This window comes from Lithobates pipiens, unplaced genomic scaffold (assembly GCF_037356315.1).
Source record: "Lithobates pipiens isolate NorthernLeopardFrog02 unplaced genomic scaffold, aLitPip1_a1.2 Scaffold_35, whole genome shotgun sequence".
Lineage (NCBI taxonomy): Eukaryota > Metazoa > Chordata > Amphibia > Anura > Ranidae > Lithobates > Lithobates pipiens.
The window spans coordinates 26,355,278-26,372,449 of NW_027507811.1; the positions used below are offsets into that span (position 1 = coordinate 26,355,278).

Consider the following 17,172-nt stretch of genomic DNA (forward strand, 5'->3'; position numbering starts at 1 on the left):
CTATGGTATGGTAATACCCCCAGGTAAAGTATGAGGAACAGTGATACCTCTTCCCCCTGTCTGCTCTGTGGTATGGTAATAATACCCCCAGGTGAGGTATGAGGAACAGTGATACTGCTTCCCCCTGTCTGCTCTGTAGTATGGTAATAATACCCCCAGGTGAGGTATGAAGGACAGTTAAGCCGTCTCCTCTTCCTGGCTGCCTTGTTGGTAAAGTATTCATTCTGTCATGGAGGACATACAGACCTTTTTTATCAGTTTTATTTTGCCTTTTATTTCATAAATAAACTCGAGCAACCTTAAAAAAAAATTAAAACTGAAAGGACATTTTGTTCTCATCCCTAATTCTCATCACCACAGATATCAGCTAGTCTAGCAAGGGAGGAGTGCAGGGTGTCACTCTTAGCCTGGTCCACCATCGCCTTAAGATCTGTCCTGCTGGGATGTCGTCATCAAGGGCAACGGCTCCTGCTGCTAAAGGTTCACAAGCCAATCCACCTCGAGGTGGCAACACCATCGGGAAAGGCGGCCCTTCTTTTGCACCTATGTACTCAGATGGGATAAAAGAGGGTAGGGAAAGGTTGATACTTTGGCCTACATCCTAAAATCGAGACAGGAATGTCCTACCATCAGTGCTTAGCTGACCCTTTACTGTATGTAAGGGTCTCCAGGTAGTCTTGGTTTCTTTCAGTTTCAATAAATTTGTATTAAGCGGTTTATTAAATGAATACAAATACGTAAAGAGGAGTTACAAATATGAATATACAGTGGTGTGAAAAAGTGTTTGCCCCCTTCCTCATTTCCTGTTCCTTTGCATGTTTGTCACACTTAAGTGTTTCGGAACATCAAACCAATTTAAACAATAGTCAAGGACAACACAAGTAAACACAAAATGCAATTTGTAAATGAAGGTGTTTATTATTAAAGGTGAAAAAAAATCCAAACCATCATGGCCCTGTGTGAAAAAGTGATTGCCCCCTAAACCTAATAACTGGTTGGGCCACCCTTAGCAGCAACAACTGCAACCAAGCGTTTGCGATAACGTGCAATGAGGCTTTTACAGCGTCCTGGAGGAATTTTGGCCCACTCATCTTTGCAGAATTGTCCTAATTCAGTTACATTAGAGGGTTTTCGAGCATGAACGGCCTTTTTAAGGTCATACCACAACATCTCAATAGGATTCAGGTCAGGACTTTGGCTAGGCCACTCCAAAGTCTTCATTTTGTTTTTCTTCAGCCATTCGTTGGTGGACTTGCTGGTGTGTTTAGGATCATTGTCCTGCTGCAGAACCCAAGTTCGTTTCAGCTTGAGTACACAAACAGATGGTCGGACATTCTCCTTCAGGATCTCTTGGTAGACAGCAGAATTCATAGTTCCTTTTATCACGGCAAGTCTTCCAGGTCCTGAAGCAGCAAAACAGCCCCAGACCATCACACTACCACCACCATATTTTACTGTTGGTATAATGTTCTTTTTATGAAATGCAGTGTTCCTTCTACGCCAGATATACTTGGACACACACCTTCCAAAGAGTTCCACTTTTGTCTCATCGGTCCACAGAATGTTGTCCCAAAAGTCTTGGGGATCATCAAGATGTGTTGTGGAGAAATTGAGACGAGCTTTGATGTTCTTTTTGCTCAGCAGTGGTTTTCTCCTTGGAACTCTGCCATGCAGGCCATTTTTGCCCAGTCTTTTCCTGATGGTGGAGGCATGAACGCTGACCTTAACTGAGGCAAGTGAGGCCTGCAGTTCCTTGGACGTTGTTGTGGGGTCTTTTGTGACCTCTTGGATGAGTCGTCGCTGCGCTCTTGGGGTAATTTTGGGCGGCCGGCCACTCCTGGGAAGGTTCACCACTGTTCCATGTCTTCGTCATTTGTGGATAATGGCTCTCACTGTGGTTCGCTGGATTCCCAAAGCTTTGGAAATGGCTTTATAACCCTTTCCAGACTGATAGATCTCAATTACTTTCTTTCTCAATTGTTCCTGAATTTCTTTGGGTCTCGGCATGATGTGTAGCTTTTAAGGATCTTCTGGTGGACCTTACTGTGTCAAGCAGCTCCTATTTAAGTGATGCCTTGATTGTGAACAGGTGTGGCAATAATCAGGCCTGGGTGTGGCTAGAGAAATTGAACTCAGGTGTGGACAACCACAGTTATAGTATGTTTTAACAAGGGGGGCAAACACTTTTTCACACAGGGCCATGATGGTTTGGATTTTTTTTCACCTTTAATAATAAACACCTTCATTTACAAATTGCATTTTGTGTTTACTTGTGTTGTCCTTGACTATTGTTTAAATTGGTTTGATGTTCCGAAACACTTAAGTGTGACAAACATGCAAAGGAACAGAAAATTAGGAAGGGGGCAAACACTTTTTCACACCACTGTATTATGTAATCTTTCCGGTTTGGTGAAATGTTCACATAAGACAGCAACAACAAGAATTACCCCCCCCCCCCCCCCCCACAGTTATGGGTAAAATTTGGGGTTAGCTTCTAACCCGGGGACATTATTCCAACTATTATTAAGGCAGTAAAAATAAAATGTGTACAACAAAGATAAGACTCTGATCAGTGAAATGAGTGCAAGGGAATGCTTTTTAGAATTGAACAGCACAAACAGATGAAAAACGGGAGGGAATGTGATGAGATGTTTGCGATGTAATAAAGCTGGACATGTCTTCCAAAGTTAGCAGGTCGTACACTTGACAAAAACCTTATTTATCCCACCACTGAAATCTCTGAGGCTATTCATAGCCTGGGCTTGAAGAAGGCTTATTAAGTATTATAGCTAGAGGCATGTGTGGTGATAACAATCTTCCTGAATATTTTACCAAGACCCATAGATTCAAAGAATTTTTAGGCACCGGTTGGTGAAATGTATACGTTGATCTAGAGTTGTCCATAAGACTGTATCTATAGCTATAGGGGCCATTGTGTAGTCTTGGTTTCCTTCAAAGAGTTCCAGGGTGGTTTTCACCCAGGCTACTAAATCATATCCGGAGAATATATTTACATTAAAATCTATAGGTGCAAATAGCCGGATGTATATATATATATATATCAGTCAGGCGGCTTATGACCCTCAGGTCTGCAGACAAGGGGCTCAGGCTCTTGTCCATATGAGAAATGTCTACAGCTATCTAAGTAGCTTTTTCCAGATGGATCATCTTTATCACCACTTTTTTGAGGATGTGCTCAAGGGTCTTCAGAAATACTGCCAGAAGATGCTCCAAGTTCCTTGTGGATATTCACTAGGGTCTTCAGAAGATGCTCCAGGTTGTTTGTGGATGCGCATCAGGATCTTTAGAAACTCCTTCAGAAGATGCTCCAGGTTCCTTGTGTATGTGCATTAGGATCTTCAGAAACATCTTCAGAAGATGCTCCAGATTCCTTGTGGATGTACATCAGGGTCTTCAGAAACACCTTCAGAAGATGCTCCAGGTTCCTTGTGTATGTGCATTAGGATCTTCAGAAACATCTTCAGAAGATGCTCCAGGTTCCTTGTGGATGTGCATCGGGGTCTTCAGAAACTCCTTCAGAAGATGCTCCAGATTCCTTGTGGATGTACATCAGGGTCTTCAGAAACATCTTCAGAAGATGCTTCAGGTTCCTTGTGGATGTGCATCAGGGTCTTCAGAAACTCCTTAAGAAGATGCTCCAGGTTCCTTGTGGATGCGTATAATCATGTTCTTCAGTAATTCCTTCAGAAAATGCTCCAGGCTCCTTGTGGATGTACATCAGGGTCTAAAGAAACACCTTCAGAAGATGCTTTAGGTTCCTTGTGCATTTGCATCAGGGTATTTAGAAACTCTTTCAGAAGATGCTCTCCAGGTTCCTTGTAGATATGCTTCAGGTTCCTTGTGGATGCGTAGTCAGGGTCTTCAGAAACTCCAGAAGATGTCCCAGATTCCTTGTGGACAAACAAAGATTTAGGGGGCACACCCAAAAAAATGCATCAAAGATGGTGCAGCTATAAGACCATACAAACAGAGAAAAAGATTACAGTGCACACGTACAAAAATGACATTTATCCTGCACGGCTAGATAAAAACACCTGAACATATTAAAAAAATATGGGGGTTTTTGGTCACATTATATGGTCATATAGTGCTAAGCCCACTTACTGCAACAAAGTACCCCAAATTAGTGGGTCCTACGCTATCCATAGAATAGAAGATCCTGCTTCTCTGATGTAAGGGGGGACTCCTAAGGTGGATTTTGATGCAAGGGGGCACTCTTAGGGTGGACTCTGATAGGGACCTTGTCATAGCAGGGGACTCCTATGGTGGACTTTGATGGGAACCCTAATGTAAGGGAAAATTCCTAAGGTGGACTTTGCTGTAAGGTGGCACTCCCAAGGTGGACTCTGATGGGGACCCGTGATGTTATAGGGGACTCCTAAGGTGAACTTTGATGGGGATCTTGATATATAAGAAGGACTCCTAAGGTGGATACTTTCCTGAATGTACATAATATAACTGGGTACTAACATAGGTAAAGTTGATCCAGGGAAAATCCGATCGCCTCTTGGGGGATCAGGAAGGAATTTTTTTCCCCTGCTGTAGCAAATTGGAGCATGTTCTGCTGGGGGTTTTTTTTCGCCTTCCTCTGGATCAATTGTGGGCATAAAATTGGGTATTTGGATTGTACGATTATTTTTTATTTTATTTATTTGTTTTTAAGGTTGAACTGGATGGACTTGTGTCTTTTTTCAACCTGACTAACTATGTGGACTCTGATGGGGATCCTGATGTAAGGAAGAACTCCCAAGGTTCTTTTCATAGGAGACTCCTAAGGTGGACTCTGACATTATAGGAGACTCCTAGAGTAGACTTAATGGGGACCCTGATGTACGGGGGAACTTCTAAGGTGGATGCAGATGGGGACCTTGACATAAGGGGAACTCCTAAGGTGGATCCTGATGTAAGGGGAAATCCTAAACTGGACTTTGATGCAGGGGGCCACTCCCAAGGTGGACTCTGATGGGGATCCTGATGTAAGGGGGGGACTCTAAAGGTGGACTTTGATGTAAGGGGGCAGTCCTAAGGTGGACCCTGATGTAAGGGGGGGCTCCTAGGGTGGACTTTGATAGAGACCTTGATGTAAGGGTGAACTCTGATCGGGACCCTGATGTAAGGGAGAACTCGTAAGGTGGTCTTTGATGTATGGGGGCACTCCCAAGGTAGACTCTGATGAGGACCCTGGTGTAAGGGAGGACTCCTAAAGTGGACTTTGATGTAAGGGGGCATGCCCAAGGTGGACTCTGATGCGGACCCTAATGTTAGGAAGAACTCCTAAGGTGGACTCTGATGGGGAACTTGATGTATGGGAGAACTCCTAAGGTGGACTCTGATGTATGGGAGAACTCCTTTGCTTTACTGAAGTGTTTGAATTTTTGTTTAGAATTTCATGTTGATTCCAGAAAAGCTTCCCATCACCCCATCCATCCATCCATCCGTGTACGATTCATAGATTGGTAGAAGGGATTTCTCAGCCGGCAGATATCAGTAGAGCGCAGGATGAGCTCCTCCTCCTGAGAGGTTTGGAGATCTCCGGACTAAACCAACACACTGAGACCAGGATCCGGATTATACAAAAAAAAGGGACATTTTCAACTCCCAGCCAATGAGATTGGAAAGTTCCAGTCATGTGGCTAAAATAAAGATCTTTATCTGCTTTGTGAAGAATGTAATGTTAAGGAATGTTCAGAGCTCTGACCATACACTTCATAAAGGGGCACTCCGCTGTGGGTTACCCTTAGCCCTGACATTCCTACACCCCATAAAGGAGCATTCCACTGTGTATAACCCTTACCCCTGACATTCCTACACACCTTAAAGGGGCACTCCACTGTGGGTTACCCTTACCCCTGACATTCCTACACCCCATAAAGGGGCATTCCACTGTGTATTACCCTTACCCCTGACATTCCTACACACCTTAAAGGGGCACTCCGCTGCAGGTTACCCCTGACATTCCTACACCCCATAAAGGGGCACTCCGCTGTGGGTTATCCTTACCCCTGACCCTCTTTAACACCATAAAGGGGCACTCCGCTGTGTATTACCCTTACTCCTGACATTCCTACACCCCATAAAGGGGCACTCCGCTGTGTATTACCCTTACTCCTGACATTCCTACACCCCATAAAGGGGCACTCCGCTGTGTATTACCCTTACCCCTGACATTCCTAAACCCCATAAAGGGGCACTCCGCTGTGTATTACCCTTACTCCTGACATTCCTACACCCCATAAAGGGGAACTCCGCTGTGGATTACCCTTACCCCCTACACACTTTAAAGGAAGTGGATATAGATTACCCCCCCCCCCCCCCCCACTGGGTACAGAGGAGCCCAGATCTCCGCACAGAGGCTGCTGCTTCCCATCTTCTCGCTGCACAGGAGCCACCTATGGGAGTGGGCGGAGTCTGGGATGAGTGGGGGTGGTAGCAGAATAAGACAGATGCCGTCTGTGAGGGGGGGGGCGCTGGGCGGGGCCTGCGCCGCTCGAGGCACAGATCATTCCGTCTAAGCCTGGCCCACTCTCTACCGCGCAGGGGGCGGGGCCGAAGCTGACGCGCACGCACAGCGCTCATCGCTTCCCCTGTTCCCAACCAAACTTCCACTTCCGGTTCATTTGTTTGTTTCCGTCCACCGGATATCCGGTGTGTTTTTTTGTAGCCCAGAGGAGGCGGACTGGTCAGTGTGTCATTATATAGAGGGGACAGTACGGGGCTCACTATTACCATTGTGGTTGGCTAAGTCACATTTATTATAAATAATATACCTTATTGTTTTATATATAGATTGTATTAATGTGTGTACATTTATATCATATATCTATTTATTATATTGCCCTTTATCTCCATACTCAGACTCTGTCATTATTATTGTAGTACGTATACATCATATAATAATACATGATAGAAAAATGTGAAGATATATTATTAAAACAATAATATTATTTATAAATAATATAATAATATGAATATGTACTCATAATCTGCACTCTGTTGTCATTATTATTACTGTTATTGATAATCTCACATTTCTCCTCCTAACAGGGATACCTTTGCAGGTTTGGAATCCATTTTATGCATTATAAAAGTCACTGGAAGGATGAAAGAGTCTGCGTTCCAGCGACCAATCGAGGAGACGGACCGGGGTCATGTGACCGAGAGGATAATACGGCTCTCCCTGGAGATCATCTACCTGCTGACCGGAGAGGTGAGGGGGATTCTGGGAGGTCACATGACATCACTCTTATCTCTATTAATAAAACACAGACCTGACCGGAGAGGTGAGGAGGATTCTGGGAGGTCACTTAACATCAGTCATATCTCTATTTTTTTTCCCCGTTTGGCCCCCGTTTCTCTGGGAGGTCTGCCGAAACAGACCACCCCAAGTACTAGGTGGGGCTCCCCCGAAGGGAGACCCCATGAGAGAGGGCGAACCAAGCCAGAAGGCCTATGTCCACCCCCTCCCAAGACTTTCAGGGCAGGCCCGAGGACCTACACCCTACCAGTCGGACGTGACAAAATGTGTACACCAATCAAAAAAAATAAAAATAAGTGACAAACACACAAAAGTGGGGGGAAGGAAAGTGGTGAAAGTGCCATTGTGCAATGGCTGGCCTTCCAGCCAGGAATAAAAAATTCTTCTTGTGCCAGCCAAAAAGCCCAGCCCTAGAGGCAAGTGCGAAAAAAAAAAAAAAGTGTGTGTGGTGCAGCAAACTTGGTGCCAATAAAACGCAAACGTCTGGGAGGTCACGTGACCTCAATCTTATCTTTATTAAAGTGGTTGTAAACCCTTTACAACCACTTTTTACTACAAGTAAGCCTATAATAAGGCTTACTTGTAGATAACCTGGATATCTCCTAAACCTGCACAGTTTAAGACAGAGATATGTAATTATCGGACCTCCAGCTGTTGCAGAACTACAAGTCCCATGAGGCATAGCAAGACTCTGACAGCCACAAGCATGACACCCAGAGGCAGAGGCATGATGGGACTTGTAGTTTTGCAACAGATGGAGGTCCGCTAATTGGGTCAGTGGTTCAAATCCCAACCATGACACTACCTGCCTGGAGTTTGCATGTTCTCCCTGTGCCTGCGTGAGTTTCCTCCGGGTACTCCAGTTTCCTCCCACACTCCAAAGACATGCTGGTAGGTTAATTGGCTTCTGTCCAAAAAAAGAAAAATTGGCCCTAGTAAATGAATGTGAGTTGGGGACCTTGGATTGTGGGCTCTTTGAGGGTAGGGATCGATGATACTCAGGTTGAACTGGATGGACTGGTGTCTTTTTTTAAACCTTACTAACTATGTAATTGCATATCCCTTGTTTAGGAGATATCCCCTGTATCAACTTGTGCCGACCTCATCGGCACATGCACACTGAAGCAATGGCATGTCCTTGCCGTTGCTTCAGCTAGTTTGCTGTTACCAGCGGATCCTGCATGCGCGGCTCTGGCCAATCACAGTGCCGGAGCCAGCGATAACCATAAGTAACTCTGGGAGCGATGTCTCCGGCTGGAGCAGTGTATGAGAACCACTGCGGGGGCCTCGATCTCAGGTAAGTAATTCATAATGTGCTAGTATGCTATGCATACTAGCTCATTATGCCTTTGTCTTGCAGGCTTTTTTTTTTTTTTTTGTGGGTTTACAACCACTTTAATGTATACACAGCTGACCAGGCAGTTGGGGAGGATTCTGGGAGGGTAATATGATGTGTGATACTGTTTTTATCTCATTATTTAGGATTATGGACCAATAAAGAAGCCCAGTGATCCTCCACCTCCGTCCCTAACCGCTGAGAGAAAAAACGATAAGAAAATCCTGGAAGTCACCCAGAAGATCATTGAGCTGCTGACAGGAGAGGTGAGCGGGGGTGGGAATTCTGGGACATTATCCAGTAACAGACAAAGGATGTGTCTGAATGGTGACTGTATCATTGTGTGTGTCAGGTTCCTATAAGGTGTCAGGATGTCACTGTCTATTTCTCCATGGAGGAGTGGGAGTATTTAGAAGGACACAAGGATTTCTACAAGGACGTCATGATGAAAAACCGGCCACCCCTCACATCACCGGGTAAGAGGAGACATATTTATGGTGGTGTTTGTGTGTTCAGGTTTATAATATTGTTGTGCTCTAATTGGTCCTATTCCTGCTCATTAGACCTACTTCCAGCCACTGAAACCTCTGAAGATGTTGAGGCCCACATGTTGGAAAACCCAAATAATGACGAAACTCTAAAATTACCAGAACATGGTGGAAGTTCTCACATTGTCTCAGACATTGCTTCACGTGAGGAAAAAAGATTTGTAGAAAACGGGAGCTCTACATCACCGGGTTCAATAGTATGTCCAGCCACTAACATCAAGGAGGAACCACCAGAAGATGATGACGTCATCATCACCAAAATCCTGATATCTACGGAGCAGGGCGCCAGGGATTGCAGCTTCAATAAGGAACAGAACAAGTCGGTTGTACGTGAAGGACGGGACCTAAATAAGAGACATAATGGCGGTCTGAAATCTTCAAAGACCCACAACGGTTCATCTATCCACTCTGTACGGGTTTCCAAACATCAGCTGACCCACACAGAGTCTCAAGCCTTTATCTGTTCAGTTTGCAGCAAGTGTTTCTTCACTGAGTCGGATCTCAGTGACCACATGGAGAGTCACTTCAATGCCAAGACCGCCTACGATGTGCCTTATGACCCAGACTCTGTGCTGTACTCCCGCTTGGTCCAAAACCAGCCCTTTCGATGCCACTACTGTGGAGAAAATTTTGCCGGCAAGTTGGAGCTGACTACCCACCAGCTGGTCCACTTCAAGAACCCCTATACATGCGCAGAGTGCGGAAGGAACTTCCTAAGCAAGTCGGGCCTCGTCACCCACCAGAAAACCCACTCAAAACAGTTTGACTGCCCCACGTGCGGGAAGAGCTTCTTGTCGAAAGCCAACCTTCTTCTCCACCAGGAGGTCCACCTGAACAGCAAGCCTGATGTAGTTCCTGATACAGAGGTCAGCTTCAATGGGGATTCAAACATCATTGTGTGCCAGATCGACGACCTCTTCTCCTGCACTGAGTGCGGGGAGTTTTTCGACAGCAAGGACAGCCTTCTGCAGCACCAGCAAAGCCATGTGAGCGCCAACTCGTACGTGTGCCCAGAATGCGGGAAGGTTTTCAATCGAAAGTCGAGCCTGTCCTTGCATCACAAGGTCATTCACCAGGGAAATGTCCTCTACGCTTGTCCAGACTGCGGCAAGGGCTTCAGCTGCCATTCGGAGTTGGCCCGTCACATTCGGGTTCACACAGGGGAGCAGCCGTACTCATGTGCCGAGTGCGGCAAATGCTTTTCCTTCAAGTCGGCCCTCGTCCGTCACCAGAGGATTCACAGCGGCAACAGACCTTACGTCTGCTCCGTGTGCCGCAAAGGTTTTTCCTGCAACTCGGCTCTTCAGAGGCATCAGTCCGTCCACTTGAAGGACAGCTTTGTGCTGTTTGTGCCCAGTTAAAGGGGCAACTAATATAAAGGAGAACTCTTTTGGGCACTTTTAGTGTGGGAAAATACCAAGTGGCATAGCTCCGTCATCCATTTAGAAACACTACAACAGTTTACTTTTGGCACCTCTGTGTTTCTAACATTTATTTCTGGTCACTCCTTCTTACCATGTAATAGCAGATCTTGTCCAAACCAAGGTAGAAAGCTTCCCTGTTGTAGAAGTGCAAGGGCAGGGGGCAGCCATAGAATTTGTCAGGGTGTCGTATAGTGGGTTGGGGCTGTGCCTACTAGCAAAAGGTGTAAGAAATCTTAGTTGGTTATAGCAGCTTCTCCTTTAAAATCGATATTCTGACTTTGACATTTAGTCCTCTATTTGTTGATGTAGATTAAGGCAAGACCACCAAGTGGAAGCCACCAACGTATGACATTCACCTAAAATATTTGCCTTATTAGTCAGTGAATCTCTATTTACAGCACCAGCTGAGATCCTCCCAGATTGTAGTTGAAGGGAATGTGTTAGTTTGCCCATCAAAGTGACAGGTGATTTTGGTATCTCACACCCCCCCTGCCCACTGTTAGTCACTATCGCTATGCTTCCTCCCTCAGGGGTGTGTCTAATCTCTGTTGATTGTTTAAGCACTGTGCCAGTCTGTGTCGGAGCTTACCCAAGCTTAATGTCTTCCCTCCCCCACATGTCCAAGTTCAGGCCTTGTGGTTAGCAGCCTAAAGCAGTGTATTAGGTAGGAGTAGAAAATGTCCTGGTGTCTGAAATGATGCCCCATCGTTGTCAGTGGGAGGAATAGTGCCCCATAATTGGTGTCAGTGGGAGGAATAGTGCCCATCATTTGTGTCATTTGGAGGAATAGTGTGCCATTGTTGGTGTCAGTGAGAGTAAAAGTGCTCCATTGTTGGTATCAGTGGGGGAAATCAGTTGGTATCAGTGGGGGAAATAGTGCCCCATCATTGGTGTCAGTGGGAGGAATAGTGCCCCATGATTGGTGTCAGTGGGGGGGGAATAGTGCCCCATCATTGGTGTCAGTGGGAGGAATAGTGCCCATCATTTGTGTCATTTGGAGGAATAGTGTGCCATTGTTGGTGTCAGCGGGGGGAATAGTGCCCCAAGGGCCAGAGAAAAGCAAGCAAGGGTCGCATCAGGCCCCCGGGCCGCAGTTTGGAGACCACTGTTTTCTACAACCAGAATGGGCAAACTGTCAAATTCTCTCTTAATTATCATAGGGTTCCATCTAAAGCAATCTTTGGGGTCCAACTAAAAGAATCTAGTCAGTTTAGAAGAATGACTTGCCATTGCTTTGGCTTGTAGGGACATTGTCTTTTGGGCAAGAAGCCCTTTACTGGGCTGCCCTCTACTGTTAGGGACAGTTATGGGGTTGACTGTTGTGGCAGTATGTAAACTAGACCGATGTTGGCTTATTTTTAATTTTCTATAGTTGGTGAAAGTAAAATCACAAAAGGACAAGATAGCCTGCCTATTTGCCTCTGCCACCTATAGACAAAAGCCTGCTCGGCCTATTGGTAAGACTGGCTCTGCTTTACAGGTAGACTCACCATTTCTAATTGTTAAGGGTCCAAGATACACTTTAAAGCGACAGCTAAACACTACTCCGTATTATACATAATGCCACACGGCGGTCATGCCTTCACACCTTTGGGCAGTAGAATTTACATAGAGATATGTAGCTGGTAAGTATGTGATAGTGTTGGAACCAATAGGAATGAAGAGGGGTTGTTCTCCTTGGAGGTTTTGAACCCGTAGTGTGTGTGTGTAGGCCCTATTCAGGCCCTAGGCTGCTGCCTCTCTGATTAGAGAAATCGGTTATCTGAACATGAAAGTCTAGATATGTGTTTGGGAGCACCTAGTAGAAACTATCATCTCGGTTGGAAGTTTGCTTTAAAATGTTTATCGAACGACAATATTAGATACAGCCAACGCGTTTCCATGGTTGGGACTTCCTGGGGTGCCTTGACACTTACATTTATTTTTTCCGTACCCTGACTGGAAAAAGGTTGAGAAACACTACCCCAGATTAAAGCAAAATCCACCTTGATTAAACCCGTTAACCGTTATATAATCCTGAAGAGGGGGGGGGGGTCCGTCCCCTGAAATGTGTCGTCTGTATATGACAATCTTGTTCTATAAATATTTTAAACAAACCTCTTCCGACTGAGATATGCGGCAGTGTCACAGAACATATGAGGAAGGCCTCCAGCTCCGAGGACATTTGTCAGGAAAGCATGCCACCCTCCATTGGCTTCTTGGTGGCCTTCTACTGTATGCACTGAGAGTCGCCATCTAGTGGTTGCAAATGAAAATGTGATTGTGGTTGCTAAGGTTTTAAAATGTGAAAAGATCTCTACGACTAAGCCCTGTGGGCGGGCCAAACGCATCAGAGGGTGAGGTGGCTTGGGAGTAGCTAGGCTGTACCGCTTTTACTTTCACTTCCAGCTGCCTTTTCTAAGTACGGTGTTTGGTCTTCTTTTTTCCATGAAAAGAATTGCAGCAAAGATTTTCTAATGATTGACCTAAAACGATTTAAAAAAATGCAGCGACCTCTGACTACTGTAGGCGAGGTGAAATATGTCGGAGGGGGGACATTGCCTTGGAGGATCTAAGCTGAAACCCCTTTTACTTTCATTTCCGCTACACCTGGGCCGTTTCCTTGGAGTGCAGTGTTCTATCTCCCCCCAATGAAAAGAATTGCAGCAAAGATTTTCTGATGGTTGACTTTTGCAGCAAAATGTAACCCCTTTTGACGCAGCATTGTCAGAATCGACTTATTTTAGCTTTGTCTGCTCCGTCTCGGCTTCTCCAACTACCTCATGAACCTGCTGAAGAGATGTTGTATGGGGAGGTGTACACCAACGTCTTTTACTTCCAATGAAGATCCAATTTTTCACATTGCGATTTTAAAAATGTCAAAGCTGCAGCATGCTGCGGTTTTTATACCAACGTTGAGCAGGAGGCAAGCGTTTGATTTCGTTCTTTAATTCATTCTTCCTCATTAGGTGGAAGAGCACTGAGAAGAAGGAAAAAAAAAAAAAGATGGACTGGAGTGAAGTGAACTGAATTTTAGTCGTGTTTATATGGTGGAGTAAAATATTCCATATATGTGCGCACACCTTGATATAGGGCTCGGGATATCAGCTTGACCATAAAAATAACGGTTTACCATTCTTTAAAGAGGACCTGTCACCTTTGAATGCGGCACCTCAATCAGTGTGCTGTTCACTACAAAAATGTTGTAAAAAATAATAATGATAACAAAATATGAAAGGTTGGTCAGGCTTTACCTGAGTCAGGTCTATGGTACTTATTTTAAGCCATACCTCTAATTGTCTACCTCAGTGTTTCTCAACTCCAGTCCTCAAGGCGCCCCAATAGGTTATGTTTTCAGGATTTCCCTCAGATGAAACAGCTGTGGTAATTACTAAGGCAGTGAAACTGATCAAATCACCTGTGCAAAATAATGGAGAGCCTGAAAACATTAACTGTTGGGGCGCCTTGAGGACTGGAGTTGAGAAACACTGGTCTACCTGCTAACCTACCTGCTAGTAAAATATACTGTCTTATGCTACAGCGCTCAGGGCTCAGTCGTGTCACATGTATGTGAGGGATCTGCTGGGAATGTATGTCGCTCGGCACGATTGACCGTTCCTAAAAGTTACGGGCCAAAGCCACAAAGTAGTAATCGTAAAGCCCCATACAAACTATCAGATTATCTGCTGAGTTTTTCCTTCAGATTTACCAAAACCATGTAGTAGAAGGGCCTGCCTGATTGCATACACATTGAAACTCCTAAGGTTTGTCCTCCTATTATATGGTTTTGGTAAATCTTTTGGAAAAACTCAGCAGATAATCTGATAGTGTGTATGGGGCTTTAGTGGACACTTGTACATACTACAAACATTGAGAAAAAATGTGATCAAAGTACACAGGATGTGTAAAGAATGGCCTGTTCTTTCTGCTGCTCCCTTCTCTCCTTGCACTTGCCAATTCCCTGCTGTCAAAATGACAGCCGGGTTATGCTGTCCATACAGGTTTCTTCAGTAAAAAGAAATAACAGACCTCCTGACGCAGTGTACATTGCTCAGAGCCAGATAGAGAGATACAAAGTAAAATTGATACTTAAAGCTAATCTCCAGCCTCTCCACCCTTTTTTCTTCGAGCCAAGTCTAAACATTGTTATAGGAAGAACCCTTTCATATACAGTGCTATGTGCCTCCTTGAAGTTTTCCACATTTTGTCATGTTACAACCAAAAACGTAAATTAATTTTATTGGGATTTTATGTGAAAGACCAGTGATGGTGAACCTTGGCACCCCAGATGTTTTGGATCTACATTTCCCATGATGCTCAACTACACTGCAGAGTGCATGAGCACCATGGAAAATGTAGTTCCAAAACATCTGGGGTGCCAAGGTTCGCCATCACTGTGATAGACCAACACAAAGTGGCACATAATTGTGAAGTGGGAGGTAAATGATAAATTAATTTCATACAAATAAATATCTGAAAAGTGTGGCGTGTATTTGTATTCAGGCCCCCCGAAGTCAATACTTTGTAGAACTGTCTTTCATTGCAGTTACAGCTACAAGTCTTTTTGGGGATGTCTCTACCAGCTTTGCACATCTAGAGAGTGATATTTTTGCTCATTCTTTGCAAAATAGCTCAAGCTCTGTCAGATTGGATGGAGAGCGTCTGTGAACAGCAATTTTCAAGTCTTGCCACAGATTTTCAATTGGATTTAGGTCTGGACTTTGACTGGTCCATTCTAACACATGAATATGCTTTGATATAAATCATTCCATTGTAGCTCTGGCTGTATGTTTCGGGTCGTTGTTCTGTTGGAAGGTGAACCTCCGCCCCAGTCTCAAGTCTTTTGCTGACTCTAATGCCCTGTACACACGGTCAGACTTTCCGATGGAAAATGTGCGATCGGATTGTGTTGTTGGAAATTCCAATCATTTGTGGGCTCCATCGGAATTTTTCTGTCGGAATTTCCGACACACAAAGTTTGAGATCTGGATCTAAAATTTTCCGACAACAAAATCCGATCGTTTAAATTCTGATCGTGTGTAGACAATTCCGACGCACAAAGTGCCATGCATGGTCAGAATAAATGACAATACGAAAGCTATTGGGTACTGGCCTCTTTATAGTCCTGTCATACGTGCTGTACATCACCTCGTTCTGAATGATCGGATTTTCAAACAACTTTGTGCGACCGTGTGTATGCAAGACAAATTTGGGCCAAAATCCGTCAGAAAAAATCTGATGGATTTTGTCGTCGGAATGTCCGACCATGTGTACAGGGCATTAGAGCTTTTCATCTAATATTGCCCTGTATTAGGCTCCATCCATCTTCTCATCAACTCTGACCAGCTCCCCTGTCTCTGCTGAAGAAAAGCATCCCCACAACATGATGCTGCCACCACCATGTTTCACAGTGGGGATGGTGTGTTCAGGGTGATGTGCAGTGTTAGTTTCTGCCACACATAGCATTTTGCTTTTAGGCCACAAAGTTCAATTTTGGTCTCATCGGACCAGAGCACCTTCTTCCACATGTTTGCTGTGTCCCCCACATGGCTTCTCGCAAGCCAAATTTCTTATGGCTTTCTATCAACAATAGCTTTCTTCTTGTCACTCTTCCATAAAGGTCAGATTTGTGGAGTGCACGACTAATAGTTGTCCTGTGGACAGATTCTCCCACCTGAGCTGTGGATCTCTGCAGCTCCTCCAGAGTTACCATGGGCCTCTTGGCTGCTTCTCTGATGAATGCTCTCCTTGCCCGGCCTGTCAGTTTAGGTGGACGGCCATATCCTGGTAGGTTTGCAGTTGCTTTCCATTTTTGGATGATAGATTGAACAATGCTTCGTGAGATGTTTAAAGCTTGGGAATTTTTTTTTTTATAACCTAACCCTGCTTTAAACTTCTCCACAACTTTATCCCTGACCTGTCTGGTGTGTTCCTTGGCCTTAAAGTTCTCTAACAAACCTCAGAGGGCTTCACAGAACAGCTGCATTCATACTGAGATTAAATTACACATAGGTGGACTGTATTCTCTTATTAGGTGACTTCTGAAGGCAATTGGTTCCACTAGATTGTAGTTTGGGGTATCAGAGTAAAGGGGGTTGAATACAAATGCCCGCCACACTTTTTACATATTTATTTGTAAAAAATGTTGAAAACCATTTATAATTTTTCTTCTACTTTACAATTGTGAGCCACTTTGTGTTGGTCTATCACATAAAATCCCAATAAAATATATTTACATTTTTGGTTGTAGCATGACAAAATGTGGAAAATGTCAAGGGGTGTGAATACTTTTTCAAGACACTGTACTGATCCGTCCAGTGGTTTCCTGCAAAATCCTCTCAGGATTCTGCACCTGCTCAGTCCCACGCCGCCATCTTCTTATGTGAAGTAACGACGTGCCACTAAGCCCACGCCCCCTTCTACTTTTTCAACTAAGGACTTTGCCTCCTGGGATATGTAACGTGCATATCCCAGGAGGCACAATGGGCATAATGCATGTCATTCACCTAGACAAGTGACGTTCATGAGGGGCAGGCTCAAAGTTTTTTCATGGAAAAAAAAAAAAAAGGTAAAGAAAAAAAAGTGCACTCTGTACAAAGAGGAGGGGAA

At 44.6% G+C, this 17,172-nt stretch overlaps 2 protein-coding genes across 2 annotated transcripts in view; both read left to right on the forward strand.

The window, feature by feature from the left end:
• LOC143956160 (uncharacterized) overlaps nucleotides 1-17,172 on the forward strand; it is a 482,654-nt gene that overhangs the window by 146,654 nt on the left and 318,828 nt on the right. The window lies entirely within an intron of this gene.
• LOC143956270 (uncharacterized) lies at nucleotides 6,662-10,866 on the forward strand. Its single transcript, XM_077466478.1, has 5 exons — nucleotides 6,662-6,700; nucleotides 7,066-7,228; nucleotides 8,759-8,878; nucleotides 8,965-9,088; nucleotides 9,176-10,866. Exons 2-5 carry the CDS (start codon nucleotides 7,121-7,123, stop codon nucleotides 10,519-10,521), a joined length of 1,698 nt encoding a protein of 565 aa, XP_077322604.1. The 5' UTR covers nucleotides 6,662-6,700; nucleotides 7,066-7,120; the 3' UTR covers nucleotides 10,522-10,866.